This window comes from Littorina saxatilis, linkage group LG14 (assembly GCF_037325665.1).
Source record: "Littorina saxatilis isolate snail1 linkage group LG14, US_GU_Lsax_2.0, whole genome shotgun sequence".
Lineage (NCBI taxonomy): Eukaryota > Metazoa > Mollusca > Gastropoda > Littorinimorpha > Littorinidae > Littorina > Littorina saxatilis.
In genome coordinates this window covers 4,734,578-4,753,545 of record NC_090258.1, presented here as the reverse complement: position 1 = coordinate 4,753,545, position 18,968 = coordinate 4,734,578, and the positions used below count along the sequence as shown (strand labels likewise).

General features: G+C 41.0%; 1 protein-coding gene and 1 long non-coding RNA gene across 2 annotated transcripts in view; one reads left to right on the top strand and one right to left on the bottom strand.

The window, feature by feature from the left end:
* LOC138946944 (tyramine beta-hydroxylase-like) overlaps positions 1–18,968 on the bottom strand; it is a 111,853-nt gene that overhangs the window by 69,435 nt on the left and 23,450 nt on the right. The window contains exons 7-8 of the mRNA XM_070318384.1: positions 16,207–16,373; positions 13,518–13,761 (exon numbers count right to left, since the gene is read on the bottom strand). Of these exons, the coding sequence (XP_070174485.1) occupies positions 13,518–13,761; positions 16,207–16,373 (411 nt within the window). The remainder of the gene's footprint in view (positions 1–13,517; positions 13,762–16,206; positions 16,374–18,968) is intronic.
* LOC138946946 (uncharacterized) lies at positions 16,931–18,697 on the top strand. The gene is made up of 2 exons (XR_011449478.1): positions 16,931–17,599; positions 18,302–18,697. It is a non-coding gene; the product is annotated as an uncharacterized lncRNA (long non-coding RNA).

The window sequence follows — 18,968 nt, the reverse complement described above, 5'->3', positions numbered from 1 at the left end:
GGCGGTCCCTATAGTTTTGGGTGATAAAACGGGCCGCCCGCCTCTGGACCATCTCTAGTTTGTTGATGTCCCCTTTAAGATGGCGGTCCCAGGCGACCGAGCTGTATTCCAGCGTGGATCTCACTAGGGAGATGAATGCTGTGCGCCTACACTCTTTGAGGCAGCATCGTAGGTTGCGACGTAGGAATCCAGTTGTGGAGTTGGCTTTACTTGTGATGTTGGCAACGTGTCTCGTCCATGATAGATCCTCTGACATGGTACGCCTAGGTACGGATTACATGGTACTTGTTGCAGCATGTGTTGTCCAAGTTCGTAGGAGGGAGATGACAGGTCTTAGTCCAGATTTTAGTCTTGTCTGTATAATCTCTTCTTCCTTTTTAGCAGTTTCTTCAGATGATTGTTCAACCATGGTGGGCGGCTTCTTGGTGAGCATGTGTTGGATGGGATGTGTTGGTCAGTAGCAGTGAGGAGTTCGCCTTTGAATGTAGACCATAGCGAGTGGATGTCACAGCCCTCAGCGTTCATTGCTTGCAGCCACTGGGATGCTCGAGCCGCATCGGCTTTGAGATGTTCCCAGTTAGCCTTCCCATACTTGTAGCGTTTGCTAGGTTTCTGGCGTGTTTTGTGATCAGGAGTATATTATAGGAGGCAGTATTTCTCTCCAAATTGTGCAACTTGCTTTTGACGAACAGGAGTTTTGTTCTGTAACCTTAATATTAAGCTGTTGTGTGATCTTTCAGCCAAAATATTCATATTTGTTCAAAAGTCCATTCAGTTTGTCGTAAAGTTATGAACTCCATCTCTTTATTCGATTAATGGCTAAGTTGCAAGATTGTGCATAGCACCAGTGTTCTTCTTTGTGCATGAATGTATTATTATCATATGTAGTGTGTTAATGTTCTGCAAGGTTTGGCAGAAAAAAATAAATTGTCACGATGTAAAGTTATGAACAACAAATAGCAACCACAGATTTCTCTGCCTGTGGGTCTATTAAATCATTGACTTTTGCCTGGTTGTTAGTGAATGTATGTTCTGTAACCTTAATAAGCTGTTTTGTGTAAGCACGGGGTGATCTTTTAGCAAAAATGTTCATGTTTGCTTACAATTCCATACAATTTGTCGTAAAGTTATGAACTCCACCTCTTTTTTTCGATTTATGTCTAAGTACTTTTAGTTGCAAGATTTTGCTTAGCATGAGTGTTCTACTTTGTACATGTATGTATTATCACTATATGTAGTGTGCCAAAGTTCTGCAAGGTTTGACTGCCCTGTTCGAAAAAGTAAATTGTCACAGTGTAAAGTTATGAACAACAAATAGCAATGACAGATTTCTCTGCCTGTGGGTCTATTTTGAGCTTCATTTTGGGCTAGTTGTTAATGCATTGATAGGTTTTGTCACTTTACTAAATCTCTCACTTGACTTGATACTTGTAGTCTAACTTAAATCAGATTTTCTGATTTTTTCTTCTTGAAATTCACTGTGAAAGTTATACAAGGGATTATGGCATTATAGGAGCTAGATTTCGCATGTGAAACCGCTCAGATATTTGCTTGTGATGTTTGTAGGTTGGTTAATGCATAATTCATCTTAATTTTGCTGAAGAAAAGGTATGATTGGATCTTAATAGTCGTAGCACGCTCACATTGGTGTAATGTTATGAACAGCATGAGCAGGCATTGTTTCTATAAGGTTTTTGGCTCACACTCAATCCTGTTTTTGTACATGTATACATGTTTATTCAGGAGTTTCGTATCAGTTGCAATGTTTGTTTTACATGGAATGTGGTATAATTTGACTGAATCATTGTTTTATTCTTGTGACATGTTGTTAGAGTTATGAACAGCACATGAGTACTATTCTGTGTACTACGGATGAAATAAATGACCAATTTCTTCGGGACTTGTTGTGTTGGATTTGTTACATCGTTCTCCTCAAACTTAACGATTTAAATGACACATTCTAACAAAATCACCTTTTGTCACAACTTTAGACTCCATTTCTGAGCCATGGCCATATACAAGGTCATGATGATGACGTTCCACCAGTTGAAGAAGAGCCCATTTCCATTAGTCCTCTCGTGATAACTACCGAAATGGTGTACGCTGTTCTAAACAACCTCGATGTTAGGAAAGCAGTAGGTCCTGATTTGGTTCACAATAAACTTCTTAAACTTGCTGCTTGTATTATTTCAAATCCGCTTGCAACCCTTTTTCAGAGATCGTTGGCTGAGGGAAAGTTTCCGAAAATTTGGAAAGTAGCTCATGTGAATCCCATTCATAAGAAAGGTGAAAAAGAACACTGCAGTAACTATCGTCCGATTTCATTACTCAGTTGCATTGGAAAAGTATTGGAAAAATGTGTTCAAGCCCATGTTTTTCGATATCTCACAGAGAATGATTTATTAACAGTTTCTCAGTCAGGGTTTATTCCTGGTGATTCAACTAGTTTCCAGTTGTTGAGTATGTATGACGATTTTTGTCAATCCTTAGATAAGCAGTTGACGACTCAGGCTGTTTTCTGTGATATATCAAAAGCCTTCGACAGAGTGTGGCACAAGGGTTTGTTGCATAAATTATATGCTATAGCACTGGGACCTCTGCAGGCTGGGCTGCTCCCTCAGCCTGGGACTTTTCAGCAGTTCAGAGCTGTCTGCTGGCCACTTTCTTAAATTACTCATAACTTCTAAACTACATAACCTAGAACCTTCATATTTCACATTAATGCTCAGAATTGAATGCAGAGTGTTGTGTAAAAGTGTAGAAGTGTTTAGTTAAATTTGTGAGTTGGATCACTATAGTAAAGAACAAAAAAATAAAAAAATAAACAATACATCACACCTAATGACCTATGAAACAACAACAACACACATGTATGTAAACACAGACACACACAAAATCATGCAAAAACACAAGTAAAAGTTCAGAAGTTTGTCTTACCTTAAATTTGAATTCACCTCCACATCCACACATCCTTTGAAGATCAACACCAAACACCACAAAATATGTCACTCCACCTTGTCACAACACCAAACACTGCAGTGTTCCACTCACTCTGACTCCTTGTCAGTGTCACAGCCTTACTATTTTAGTTTTACAATACACAGTTATATTCTTTCTTGTTTCACAGGTTTTTTTTTCTTTCTTTTTTTCTTCATTTCTCCCCTTATCAGTTTATGAAAAACAACAACAAAAAAACACAAGCGCTACACAGTCTGAAATTTGTTGTCACATCTTGAAGTCCCCTTGAAGTCTACACTCTTATTCTAATAGTTGCCAACTTTGAGTGTTCAATACACTGCTAACACACACATATTTTATGTACACAAGATAACATGGATGATGGGGGCTGGGTACAGGGGGTGTGGGCGGGGGACAGCACAGGGGAGAAGCAAACAATCCGCAGGATGTTGTCAGGCTCACTGTTCAGAATTCCAGGTTTAGTGCCAGTTTTGCAGCTTCCTTGTAGTCCTCCTTTGTGTGGTAGATCTTGAAACACGGCTCGTAGCACATGCTTATGTTACACTGCTCGCACATGTAGCGGGTCTCCTTCTTCCGAAGGTAGCGAGCCTCTTTCTGCGGATCTCTAAAACTGCACACATGGCACAGTCGCTGTGGGTAGGCCTTGCTCTCCGTCGCAGGGATGTGGCACGAGAAGTGACGCGCTGTCAACCTCTCAGCAACAGGAGCATCACGCTTTGGTCCGTTGATCTTGACCTTGAGCGGAACGTCGCTCAGCAGCTGGCGCATCAAGTCCTTCGTGAATTCATACTGTGTTTTCGGCCGATGGACTTGCTGCTTGTACAGGATGTAGGCCTGCACTTTGGCCAGGTGAATCAGATGGAAGGCCATCCTCTTCCACCACTTGACAGTCTTCCTGTAGAAGCTGTAGTAGCCCAGGTTCTGGTCAAAGTTGTCCACACCATCCATGTTGGCGTTGTAGTCCAGGATGACGACAGGCTTGGTGACAGGAGGGGCATCCTGGTTCCTGTGGGCTGACAGCGGAGCTTCACCAGTCGCTGCAGTGTGGCGTGTTGAAAGAAAGGAGACGTTCTTTCTGTCGTTGATGCGGAGGCACAAAAGATTTCCCTTGCGCCTGAACCGGAACTCTCCTTTCTTCAGTTTCAGTTCCTTGGGGTGCAGAGACCTGGGCATGCCCACACGACCAGAAATGACGGTTCCAACTGCCATCGTGTTGTTCTGGCGCAGGTACTCATACAGAGCTACAGAGGAGAAAAAGGAGTCCATGTAGATGGTGTGGCCTTTTCCCAGGAAATCTTGTGTTAGACGTCTCACCACATTCTCCCCGTGATTCTTCTCAGGGCCATTTGGACCAGCACCGGTATACACCTGCATGCGACAAACAAACCCAGTATCGGCCTCACAGCAGCAGTACATCTTGATCCCGTAACGCGTCGGCTTGCTGGGGATGAACATTCTGAAGCTCAGACGACCACGCCATGGGATCATGGACTCATCCACAGACAGCTCCTGCTGAGGATAGTAGACATCCTTGAACCGTGTTGCCAAATGGTCGAAGAGAGGCCGGACTTTGTGGATCTTGTCTTCTCGGTTTCTGAAACAGAAATGAAAAAAATAAGGAAATATGGCAACAACCAACAAAAAAAAAGAAAAAAAAGTAAAATATATACATGCATAATATCTGTTGTTCTAATTCAGCAATGGTGTTTACATTCTAAATTTTTAATTTGAACTTTGAATACCCATGGCATTCTGAATTGTACTTGTGATCTGTATTTGTGGTTATTCTGTCTCTCTGAGTTTCACTGTTATCACATATAATTTTAGAAATACACATACACCACACAGCCCTGCACAATAAACTATGACATGCTCACACAAACAAATGAGGGAAAAAAACCACACACACACATAATTCACACTGTATAAAAGAAAATAATATGCGTTGAAAATAATGAAAACTTGCCTCATTCCTTGGTTGTCGACCAAGTGAAAAAATCCAAGAATGGCGAGGTATCTGTCACGCGCCATGTAGTCCCCCCAGAACGGTGTTGTGCACAGGGGATCTGTCGACCAGTACTGTTTGATTTCTGGTTTCCAGAGAAGACCCATGTTTATGGTCAGTGCCAGGAATACTTTCATTTCCTGCACAGTGACAGGCTTCCACTTGGCAAACATGGAGTGTGGGGGGGCATCGGGTCTAGATTCACAACAGTGCTGGGCATACAAATTTGTCTGATTCACAAACAGTGCTATTTGTTCTTCTCCTATAAACAGGGAGAAGAAGTCCAGACAACTGGCATTGTCATCCATGTCAATCAGCAATCCAGAATGTTCAGCAAACTGAACAAGCTCTGGCTGAAAGTCAAGCAGACTCCAGCCATTTTCATCAGTTTCTGCAGGTGGAGGTGCTTCATTCACATTGTCAACAGCTGGTTGTGTATTTCTGTTCACTCCCCCTCTCCCTCTCCCTCTCCCTCTTCCTCTCCTCCTAGCTGTCACCACAGGTCGCGTAGGTGCATTCTCACTTTCAGACTCAGAACTTGTGTCATTCTCAGTCTCAAAATCAAAAAGTTCTGCGTCAAAAGCACGACCACGCCCCCTTGCCAGTCGAACAGGTCTTGTGGTTGAATTATCGCAGGATATTCCAGTTGAAGTCGAAGCCTGTGGTTCTATCGAAGCAATGTTGAATGCTGGTGCATTGTTCGACGAAGTTTCAGTACTTTCACTCGATTCTGATCGCGAATCCTCCATATCAGGATCAAAATCGCTGTCATCGTCACCAATTATCTCATCCAGTACTTGCTGGGCAGTGAAGCGTCTTCGCTTATCCATTGTTTCGACAAAAATCGAAGAAAACGTGATCAAAATCCAAAATTAGCGCGCACTTTCTAGCCTTTGTTATCGCAAACGAAGTTTTAGACGTAGTAGCCTCCCTTTTCTCATTAATATTCATGAGAATGACGTATCAAACGGGTTGCAACGAAACGGGTTTGAGCGCCCGTAGATTCTACCGGCACAGGCGCTGGTGAGCGTTCAGAGGCGCCGGTAGAATCTACGGGCGCAGTGCTGAAAGGGTTAAAGAGGTGTTTTATTAAAATGGTTTGAAGATTATTTGACAGGCAGGTTACAAGCCGTTGTTATCCAAGGCAGGAAATCGACATACGGACGTGTTTGTTCAGGTGTTCCCCAAGGTTCTGTTCTGGGGCCCTTGTTGTTCCTTGTGTACATTAACGATATTGTCATTAATATCGAATCTGTCATTAAACTTTTTGCTGATGATACCAGTTTGTATTTATCTCTAAATGATGCAAACACGCGGACACAGATCTTAAATGCAGACTTAGCCAAAATTGCACACTGGGCGGAAAAATGGAAAGTTAATTTCAATAATTTAAAAACAGATTTGATGACCTTTTCTGGAAATAGAATGCCTGAAACCCTTCCTCTTGTATTTGATGGAACAATTCTGAGAGAAAACCACGTTCACAAACATCTTGGTGTACTGATTCAGAGCGACTGCAAATGGGAATCACATGTTCAGTCAATTATATCTAAAGTACGTGTTCTTCTCTCATGTTTTCGGTCCTATAAGTATCGCCTTAGCCGAAAGGCACTTGAACTTATGTATAAATCTTTTATTATTCCCCATTTTGATTTTTCTGACGTCATTTGGGATAACTGTTCTGACAGATTAGCTACTTTATTAGAAAACTTGCATCTTGATGCCATAAGAACCATTATAGGTGCAGTTCGTGGCACGAGTCACCAAAAATTGTACGATGAATCAGGATTTACAACACTGAAGGAGAGGCGAAAAAGACACAAATTGATTTTGTATTTCAAATTAGTTAATGCACGCGTGCCACCATACTTACTAGAACGTCTGCCTCCTCTCGTTGCTTCTGTGAACCCTTACCATAGACGAAGACCACTTGACAGACTCCCCACTCTCGAACTGAATTGTATAAAAAGTCATTTTTTCTGTCTTCGACTTCCCTGTGGAATGAGCTTCCAGATACTGTAAAACAACTTGATTCTATTGGGTTATTTAAAAAACGTATTAGTTCTGATGATTCTGTTGTTCCCTCGTATAGATACACATCTGATCGAAAATCAGAAATTATCCATTGCAGACTGAGATTGAGGATCAGCAATCTAAATAGTGATCTATTTGACAGACATTTAATTCCCGACCCGTCATGCACTTGTGGTTATCGTGTTGAAAATGCGGAGCACTATATTTTTCATTGCCCCTTATCTCTTCAAATACGTGAAGTCACCTTGTCAACACTGCCCAACTATGATTTGCTAACCGCTGATGATTTTCTGTATGGCAATAGAGACAAGTCAGACAGCGAAAATGCATTGATATTTGACCAGTTATTCAGGTTTATCTTATTAAGCAAACGTTTTGAATAATGAATGCATTTATCTCATCCATGTTCGAAACGACCATGTGCAGTACTGTTTACATTTCCTTGTTCTGGTAGTATTCTATTTTCAACCATGTGGAAGTCAGTGTATGCGTGTATGTGCGAGCGAGTGTGCGAGCGCGTGTGAGTACTGTTGTTAGTTTAGCATTGGTTTTTTTTTCTTTTGTTTTTTTTCCTTTTATTGTTACATGTTTGTCTACCATAATTTACCATTATTATTTTGACATTATTTCAAATTTGTTATATTAAAATCGTCCGCCAAATTTCATTTGCTTTTAAGAGTACGCTTATAAGCCTAGCTTGTTGTGCTCCATGTTCCTTACTTCATGTATGCGGTAATAGTACCAATGGAATTTATTGAATAAACTTGTTTAAACCAAACACCTGTCTGTCTCGTTCCTCTGCGTCGTAGCGCTTACAAACATTCTGGTGTTATGCGTCTCTTGCGTTACAAAGACCATTTCATGTACATTTTAGACATTGATAAACTCGGTCATGCGTTGGCTTGTTCCAAATGCGGGAAACTCTGGTCGTCTTTGTCTCAAATGAATCGACATGAACAGACTTGTCAGGGTGAGGGTTCAAAAGAAACCTTGAAAGGCGGGGTTTACTCACCACCTCAAAACATTTTTCAACAGCTACAAAACCACGGTGTTCAGGTAACCACAGATTTTGTTTTTCCCTACAGAGCGACGTTTGATTTTGAGGTGTTTTTTGACACAGATAACTTGCCACAGACAAAATCAGCTGAGTCAAACTGTGCACAGTATACAGCAAAACATATTCCTCTTTCTGTTTCTGTATGCAGTAATGTTCCCCATTTCACAGAACCAACCTGTTTTGTGAGTAAAGGTAACCCTCAAGAACTAGTGGATAACATGGTTAACTACCTAGAACGTATCTCTGAAGCCTCCTGCGCTCTTCTTTGTGAAGAATTTAAAGATGTGTTTGATCAGTTGACTGAGATCGAAGAGACACAACAACAAGAGACAGATAGCCTCAACATCCCCGTAGAAAGACTCAGACAGAAATTATATGAGTATTTACAAGAACTGCCTGTCGTAGGTTTCAATTCTTCTCGCTACGATCTGAATGTGATCAAACCTTTTCTCATTGAAAAGTTTGTCAAAGACAAAACAGCCCATAACGATCTTCCAAAAGACGAAAGTCAAACAGACCCTGTTTTTCAACCAGATGGTTTTGATACCGTGGGTGAAGAAGAAGAAGAGGAAGAAGAAAAAGAAGAAGAAGAAGAAGAAGAAGAAGAAGAAGAAGAAGAAGAAGAAGAAGACAAAGAAGTCAAAACAGAGGGAAAAAAGAAGGCCCCTAAAAGACCTCCTTTCAAGTTTGTTGTTAAACGAAACAATCAGTATTATGTGTCTTTGTACAGACAAACTTCGGTTTCTCGACATCAACAATTTTCTTGCACCAGGTTTTAGTTATTCCAAGTACCTCAAGGCGTTCGGTGTCGAAGAGGAAAAGGGTTTTTTCTGCTATGAATACGTCACTAGTCTAAGTACACTAGACGAAAGAGAACTCCCACCCCATGCAGCTTTTTTTAGTAAGCTCAAAAACTCAAATATTTCTGATACAGAGTACGCTTTTTGTCAGCGGGTGTGGACTGAAAACAAAATGATGACTTTGAAGGATTTTTTGGTGTGGTACAACAACCTAGAAACAGGGCCGTTTCTGGTTGCTTTGCAGCATCAGATTAGTATGTACGCTAGTCTGCGAGTTGATTTGCTGAAAGACGGTATTTCTGTCCCCGGTGTGACACTGAAGTATCTGTTTGACACGTTGTCTTCAGATACCTACTTTTCACTTTTTAACGAAAAACAAAAAGACGTTCACGCACTTTTGCGAAAGAACATTGTCGGGGGTCCGTCTATTGTCTTTCACAGATACCACGAAAAAGACAAAACATACATTCGTGGTAATCAGGACAAACCTGTACAGTCTGTTCAGGGATTTGATGCAAATGCGCTGTATTTAGCTGCACTCATGCAAGACATGCCCACAGAGCACCCTGTCATTCGTAGAAAAGAAAACGCTTTTAAAGCGGAAAAAACAGATCCCTACGGTCAGCTAGCTCGGGAATGGTTGGAGTGGGTCATGGCATCAAAACAGATCCATCTCCAACATAAGTTTAATGCAAAAGAGAAGGCCCTTGGTCGAAAAAAGATTAGAGTTGATGGTTGGGATGCCACAAATCAAATTTGCTATCAGTTTCACGGATGTTTGTTCCACGGGCATGACTGTTCTGTGACCGCCGGTAAAACGACTAACCCTGTCACCGGAAAAACACTAGTTGAACTCAGAGAACATACAAGCAACATTACCAAATACCTACGTGAGGATGTGGGTGTGAGTGTCATCGAAAAATGGGAGTGTGAATGGCACGCAGACAAAAAACAAAACACCTCCATTCAGGCTTTTCTACAAGGTCGTTTTCCGACACTTAAACCCTTCCGCCATCCTTCTTCCATCACAGATCAAACTGTCTTAGACGCGGTGCAAAACAAAACTTTGTTCGGGCTGGTGCAGTGTGATATTTATGTGCCTGATCATCTAAAAGAACATTTCAGTGAAATGCAGCCTATTTTCAAAAATGAGTCTTGTCAGCCGAGAACAGATCGGGGGTTTTATGAAAGACTACGCTGAAAAACACAAGCTCTTATCCCAACCACGCCGTACACTTGTAGGGAGTTACCACGGTGAACAAATTCTGCTAGCTACACCCCTCTTGTTTTGGTACGTGCAGCACGGGTTGATTGTTAAAAACATCACGCTGATCGTAGAGTATCAACCCAAAACCTGTTTCCGTCAGTTTGGTGACAGCGTTTCAAACGCAAGACGAGCAGGAGACCAAGACCCATCAAAAGCTATCTTAGCTGAAACTTTCAAACTGCTCGGTAACTCAGCCTACGGGAAAACCTTAACTAACGTGGCCAACCATCGTGATATTCATTACGTTTTGTCTGATGAGGCCTCAAAACTGATCAACAATGGTCGTTTTCAAAAACTAACAGAAGTTGTCACTGAAGTAGAGATGGCTAAAAAAAAAAATCAACTGGTCACTCCCCTCTCAGATTGGTTACTTTGTTTACCAGTACGCTAAACTACGCATGTTGGAGTTTCATTTTGATTTTCTAGATAAGTTTGTGTCCAGAGCCGACTACCAGCTTTTGGAAATGGATACAGATTCTCTATACATGGCGCTTAGCGCTTCAACGTTAGAAGAGGTGGTTCGTTCTGAACTGGGAGAGCAGTTTTACCAAGTGTATAACCAATGGTTCCCTGCACAAGCCTGTGACCAACACGAGGCAGCCTTCCAAAACACCCGTTTAGCTAACGCCCCATGGGACGCGACTCTCTGTCAGGCCTGTACAGCGCGTGTCCACTATGACAAACGAACACCCGGTCTCTTTAAAACCGAATACCAAGGAAATGCGTTTATTGGTTTGTGTTCTAAAACCTACTTTTGTGAGGGAGACAGTGGGAGTAAATTTAGTTCAAAAGGATTAAACAAAAACAAAAACAAACTGACTAAAGAGTCTTACCAACAGGTGCTTCTAACGCAAGAAAGTGGTGGTGGTACAAACACTGGTTTCAAGACAGACGGAAAGTCTATGTTCACGTATTCCCAAACCAGAAAGTCACTCTCGTTTTTCTACATCAAGCGTGTGATCGCTTCTGATGGGGTTTCAACCCTACCTACACCCGTCTAACGGGTCTCTTTCTTTTTTGACTGTGATACCTCTCTAAGGAGTCTCTTTCTTTTTCAACTGTGACACCCCTCTAATGGGTCTCTTTCTTTTTTTGACTGTGATACCGCCGCCTGTGATATGGTTAACAGAATTCCAATGCCAAACAACTTTGTCGTTTTTGTAAATAAATTTGTTAAGCCGTGTTTTGCTTCTGTAAATAATGCTCGTATTGTTTAATCCCACAAAAACCCCAATGTGGCTATGACATACCCTGTCAAAACGGTCCCAAGCCCGTGAAAACACAGAGGGAGGGCCAATTACTGTCAGTACTCCAGCCGCGATAAGCATCCAACTGTAATAAGCACCAATAAAAAAAGGCGTGGGAGTAGTAATCCTGTCATTACCCCAGCTGGAGTGGTCATTAGTACCGAGCAACAGGTACAGGCACATGAAATCACATGACAAAATATAAAACTCAATAAACCGTTTATCCGCAATCCCTCCTTATCACTACTTAAACACAGGCACCTTAACCTATCACTTTATGCTGGACCCTACCCCTGCGGGCCCTGCGGGGGAAAAAAAAGGGACCGGTCCGTGCGCGAATACTACTACTGACGCCTAGTATTACAATCTGTCCCTGCTAACACTAAAACATAAATATAAAGATGGAGACATAAGCTGACGCCTAGTCTTACAATCTGTCCCTGCTAACACTAAAACATAAATATAAAGATGGAGACATAAGCTGACGCCTAGTCTTACAATCTGTCCCTAATAACACTAAAACATAAAATAAAGATGGAGACATAAGCTGACGCCTAGTCTTACAATCTGTCCCTAATAACACTAAAACATAAATATAAAGATGGAGACATAAGCTGACGCCTAGTCTTACAATCTGTCCCTGATAACACTAAAATGTAAATATAAAGATGGAGACATAAGCTGACGCCTAGTCTTACAATCTGTCCCTGATAACACTAAAACATAAAATAAAGATGGAGACTTAAGCTGACGCCTAGTATTACAATCTGTCCCTGATAACACTAAAACATAAATATAAAGATGGAGACTTAAAGCCATATGTACTCGATGACTATACACGCTAATTGCTTTACCAACAGCTGGAGACAGACTAAATTAAGTTCCCTGCAAAATATTGTGGTCTAGGACCCCTTAAATGTTGAGATATTTGAATTTTCATTTTGATCTGGATCGTCCTATTTATAGATTTGGCAACACATGTAACGTTGATGCAAGGGAGAGAACACCGCGGCGCCTTTGTTGACATCCTCACTTTTTCAGAGGCTAGAACAAGCTGTAATGCATGTATTATGGTCCGCGCATGGTGACGTATCGTCATTATATGGTCTTATGGTGCGTTTGACATCGATTGTGGGCAAACTACACTTTGTAAACACGGGAGTGCGTTAGTATGCCTTTAAGCTGACGCCTAGTCTTACAATCCGTCCCTGCTAACACTAAAACATAAATATAAAGATGGAGACAATATTCCCGTCAATAAAAAGCGACAATATTAAACCGACACAACAAAAAGTGATAAATGTCAACACTAAACATACAGTATCGTAAACTACCACATAACCTATACGAATATCTCATCAAAAAATAAAACATTAACATCTGTACTACATGTAAAAGGACCGTGTTTGACCACTTACCCAGATAGTGCATATGATTGAGCGAGTCGATGACGTAGAGAGGCTGTGTGAAGAGACAACTTACCCAGACAGTGCATATGATTGAGCGAGTCGATGTCGATGACGTAGAGAGGCTGTGTGAACAGACCACTTACCCAGACAGTGCATATGATTGAGCGAGTCGATGACGTAGATAGGCTGTGTGAAGACACCACTTACCCAGACAGTGCATATGAATGAGCGAGTCGATGACGTAGAGAAGTTGTGTGAACAGACCACTTGCCCAGACAGTGCATAAGATGGAGGGAGTCGATGACGTAGAGAAGTTGTGTGAAGAGACCACTTGCCCAGACAGTGCATATGATTGAGCGAGTCGATGACGTAGAGAGGCTGTGTGAAGAGACCACTTACCCAGATAGTGCATATGATTGAGCGAGTCGATGACGTAGAGAAGTTGTGTGAAGAGACCACTTACCCAGACAGTGCATATGATTGAGCGAGTCGATGACGTAGAGAAGTTGTGTGAAGAGACCACTTACCCAGACAGTGCATATGATTGAGCGAGTCGATGACGTAGAGAAGTTGTGTGAAGAGACCACTTACCCAGATAGTGCATAAGATGGAGGGAGTCGATGACGTAGAGAAATTGTGTGAAGAGACCACTTGCCCAGACAGTGCATATGATTGAGCGAGTCGATGAGGTAGAGAGGCTGTGTGAAGAGACCACTTACCCAGATAGTGCATATGATTGTTCGAGTCGATTATGTAGAGAGGCTTTGTGAAGAGCGTCCTGGTGCAGTCAGCCTTGCAGGCGCCAGTAACTTCCACGGACGGCTGGAGGGGAGCGATTTCGATAAAAGTCTGCCCCACCATTAGAGTGGCCGCACTGGTGGGTCGCAGGTTCTTGGTGTAGTACAGCGTCATTCCGCTAGAGTCGACATAGTCGTCTTTAAGTTCTGGGTTATTCCAGTGGAACTGTTGACAGAAACCATCGTAGAAACAGTGTTGGTTGGTTGGTTATTGTTTATTTTATTTTCAGCCAGATACAATGTAAGATCATGACTGTTATATATTAAGTTTTTAATCTTACAAGCTGAAATGCGATTGTTTGACAGCAATTTCAAGAAAATCAATTTTTTTTAAAAGATGTGGTCGCCACAGTGCGGACTAAACTTTTTCTAACGGGCAAAAATGACGTCATCAAACTTTTACCTCAGAAATAGTACGTTAAAGACCAAACAAGTCGCGTAAGGCGAAAATACAATATTTAGTCAAGTAGCTGTCGAACTCACAGAATGAAACTGAACGCAACGCAACGCAGCAAGACCGTATACTCGTAGCATCGTCACTCCACCGCCCGTGGCAAAGGCAGTGCACGTGGAATTGACAAGAAGAGCGGGGTATTCGTTGCGCTAAGAAGGATAGCACGCTTTTCTGTACCTCTCTTCGTTTTAACTTTCTGAGCGTGTTTTTAATCCAAACATATCATATCTATATATTTTTGGAATCAGGAACCGACAAGGAATAAGATGAAAGTGTTTTTGAATTGATTTCGAAAAAAAATTTTGATAATAATTTTTATATATTTAATTTTCAGAGCTTGCTTTTAATCCGAATATAACATATTTATATGTTTTTGGAATCAGCAAATGATGGAGAATAAGATAAACGTAAATTTGGATCGTTTTATAAATTTTTATTTTTTTTTACAATTTTCCGATTTTTAATGACCAAAGTCATTAATTAATTTTTAAGCCACCAAGCTGAAATGCAATACCGAACCCCGGGCTTTGTCGAAGATTACTTGACCAAAATTTCAACCAATTTGGTTGAAAAATGAGGGCGTGACAGTGCCGCCTCAACTTTCACGAAAAGCCGGATATGACGTCATCAAAGACATTTATCAAAAAAATGAAAAAAACGTTCGGGGATTTCATACCCAGGAACTCTCATGTCAAATTTCATAAAGATCGGTCCAGTAGTTTAGTCTGAATCGCTCTACACACACACACACACAGACACACACACGCACATACACCACGACCCTCGTTTCGATTCCCCCTCGATGTTAAAATATTTAGTCAAAACTTGACTAAATATAAAAACAGTAGGAGACCTAAAAATAGTCTGTGAAAGACCTAAAGTAGTATGTTAGAGACCTAAATTAGTCTGTAAAAGACCTAAAAATAGTCTATGGGAGACCTAAAAATAGTCTGTGAGAGACCTAAAACTAGTCTTGAAAGATATAGGAATAGAATGTTGAAGACCTAAAATTAGACTGTTAAAGACCTAAAAGTAGTATGTGGAAGACCTAAAAATAGTATGTGGGAGACCTAAAAAATAGTATGAGGGAGACCTCAAAATAATATGTGGGAGACCTAAATATAGTATGTGGGAGACCTAAAAATAGAACGAGACCTAATAAATGCCAATTATAGACCTAAAAATAGTATGTGGGAGACCTAAACAAAGCCAATTAAAGACCTAAAAAATAATATGTGGGGGACCTAAACAAAGCCAATTAAAGACCTAAAAATAGTATGTGGAGGACCTAAACAAAACCAATTAAAGACCAAAAAATAGTGTGAGGGAGACCTAAACAAAGCCAATTAAAGACCAAAAAATAGTGTGAGGGAGACCTAAACAAAGCCAATTAAAGACCTAAAAAATAGTATGTGGGGGACCTAAACATAGACTTGGTTACATCTCCCGGCTGTGACCATCTAGGGTGGGCCAGGCCTTGAGAAGTCCCTTTTGTAACACCAGTTTAAGTGGCTTTTTGTCAGTACCCTTCAGATTTAAGCACACTACCTAATCCTTAAGCAAAAAGTCTTAAAGGCTGACATAGTCCTATTTAATTAGTTTAATTATTTCCAGGGCTCTTCCCATCGTTGCGAGGATGTATAAATTAAGCTTCCTGCAAAGTTTTAGGTTTGAAGTCCTTGCCAATTACGAGAAATAATTAATTCTTTATTGCATTGTTTAGGACTTGGGCTATTTTTAGACTGTTGACGTCACTTCGTGACGTTTCGTAAACTAAAGATGGCGTTTGAGACTGTTCTGTTTACATTCGACACTATCAACACCACTTTGCAATACTGAAATAATTTTTTCTGTGTTCGAAAGCTACAGCCAATCGTTATCATATCCCCTTAGGTACAGTTTTATAACATTATTGGCACACGTAAACAATATGAATTAATTAATGAACGCTACGAATATGGCAGCCTTTAAAGCTACCTTAGTACGACGTTTAATTAGATGAGCGAGAGTGTGCGGGGGATGGGATGGTGGTGACATACTGTACATAAAGCGAAAGTTTGTGTGCGCGCCTGTGTGTGTTTTTAGTCTAAGACAAATGTCACCAATGTTTTTACAGAGTGACGTTAACTAAACGATTTTAAGAATTTAAGAAGCTACCTCCATCTTGACCCTGGTGAAGTGTCCTTGACCAAACTTGAAGCCCGTTTTGTTATTGAGACAAGCCCCAGCGAAGCCCACAGCCCACAGCCCGATCATGCTGTTACACCCCCAGACTGCCTCCATCCCACACGGTATGGGGGTAGGAATGGACGGTGGAGTTGCACCTGTTATCGTACATACAATACATGTAACAGCGAAGATTCGTAGCGAAACATCAACGACAACACCCTTAAGGGCAGACACCACAGTGAAAAAAGTGATTTTTTTGTTCCCTGGTCATTTCGGTTTTCTTTCTGATTCTGGATTTTGAACCTCTTCTGGTTACTCTGATGTACTGATTTTAGATCAGAATTAATCATAAACGGTCAAAACGGCTAAATGAACAATGTATGTGTATGCAATTGTGTATTGAACAAACACAAAACAGCAAAAAAATGCGTATGTTTGAGAGGTGAATGTGAGTCAAACACATCGTCAACGGTGGTCACGTTAGCATGACTGGAATGAGTTGTCTTTTCTTTGCTACAATCAGTTCATACCGCGGACAACGGGAATTTCCGTTTACAGATTTCGCGCCGTTAGTAACAGCAACTAGAAGACATTCCAATGAGCCGAAGACAACCGATGAAGATTCCGGGAGATTCCGTGTGAAAAGTTTTGTCTACTGACCAATCGAATCGCGGATATTAAACTTCGTTTATGCTCGGTCTCGTTCGGTTCGATTCGGCCTTCCCAGAATGCAATATTCTTGATTTCCGCCAGGTCTCGCCAAAGGCGATGTGAAACATCTACAGCTGCGATTTTCCTTGGATATCTTTGTGGAAACTTCAGTTTATCACACGCTTTGCCCCGATTTCAGTGCTTGACACGCAAAGGAGATAATTATCGACTAAAATCAGATCAGTTGCAGAGGCTGGCGTGACAGAAGTTTAAAAAGAAAGTGCGAGTCGATAGTGTCGTCTGCTATTGCTACGAACGAATCGGAAGATCAAGTTTGTGCATTCTTCTTCGTCCAGAATGAAAATTGGCTGGAAACTATGCTGCTTCCCTTGCAACAGCTGAGATGGAGCAAGAAATCACCACCGGTGGTGTACGTTTGAAGCACGTTGCCATGAGTGTTTTGAGCCACGACTTATTTTAGAGTTGCGGAGCGGAATGCGTACGGCAAAAAGGACAACACGGAGTTTGCCATTTATGGCAACGAGAAGGCAGACCCTATCTTTTCTCTTGAAAAAAGCAAATAAACTGCTTAGAAAAAGAACAATCAATACAAAAATGAATATGTTCAGCCATGGTGCAACTTGCATCTCCTGGGAAATCTGGTGCAGTGAATACTAGCCCAAGCAGAGCAGGGAAGATTCCAAGCAGCTGATAAGCAAGATGGTAGTAGGTATGTATTTTTTTCTTCTTTTGACAAACATGTAGAAGTTTATATATTTGTTTGGTTATGTGTGTGTGTGTGTGTGTGTGTGTGTGTGTGTGTGTGTGTGTGTGTGTGTGTGTGTGTGTGTGTGACTGTTTTATGCTGAAGAACAGAATCTAAGTAACAACACCCTGATGCAAAGAAACTGAATAGGATGCAAATTTAGTCAGTTATGTGCTGCTACTGTGAAGCTTGGTTGTCACAAGGTTTGTCAGTGTTGGGGCAAAACATCTGTTCTTTCCTCATTTATTTTCTCGAGCATATTATATATAGCTTGCTCCTGTGATCACAGTTTTCTTGTGGCTCAAACAAACATGCATTCACATGGCCCAGTGAGTGAACATTGCTTGTGGTCATACGTCCCATGCAGACCATATGGTTTCTGCATGCAATGTATGTGCAATAGCTGTAAACCAGATCAGCACTGCCTAATAGTACCATTCACATGATTTGTCAACATCTTTTTGTTCACTGCTTGACTATCAGCACTGACATATGCATGCGCCCAAATATCGTGTTACCATGTATCACAATATTTGAATACCTTTTTTCAAATGTGTGTGTAAGGGGGGGGGGGGGGGGGGAGGGTCATTGTTGGGAAAATGTGAATAGCAGTATATGAGTTTGTCATAGACATATATTAATTTTGAATTTATGTTGTCTCTACAGATGCAGAAGCTGGAGAGGAGCTTCCAAAGTACCCATGGCATTGCAAGGCAATTCACAGAAGTCAACCCAAATATTGTAGTATAGAAAGTAAAGGACACTGTCATATGACTCCCTGATTATTCAAAGCAAGTCCAAAAGAGGTCCAAGATAAAAGGCTTCACTGATAACAAGTTGGGAGTTATGGATGGGCATACTTTACGCAGCGTGAACATAACGGATGAGAGTTGATCATTGTGACCTTCGAACAGTTTCCTTGGTGCTTGCAGAACACTGGGTGTTGTTATTTTAAATTTTGTTGAATTTAGTTTCTGTTTTTCTTGTGGAACTAAGCAAGACTTGTTGTTTTGTTAGTGTTGTTTTGTTACATGTTTCATAAACGTTTGTGTACAAAAAATACATTTTCTTCGCGTTTTGTGTATTTTCTCAAAACTACTTTTTTGTCACTTCAAAAGCCTAAGGCTTTTTTTCTTATGAACTTGCGTTGTTGAAACTTTGCATACATCTTGAGTGTGTTATTTTGCAGAAACTGATAGAGTGATTTCTTGAAAAAAATATTTATTGAGAAGTTATACCGTTTTGGGGGGCGTTTTTTCATGAAACTCAACATCACTCACTTTCATCACTGATATTTTTTAAATGACTTGAGATATCAAAAAACGACTCTATC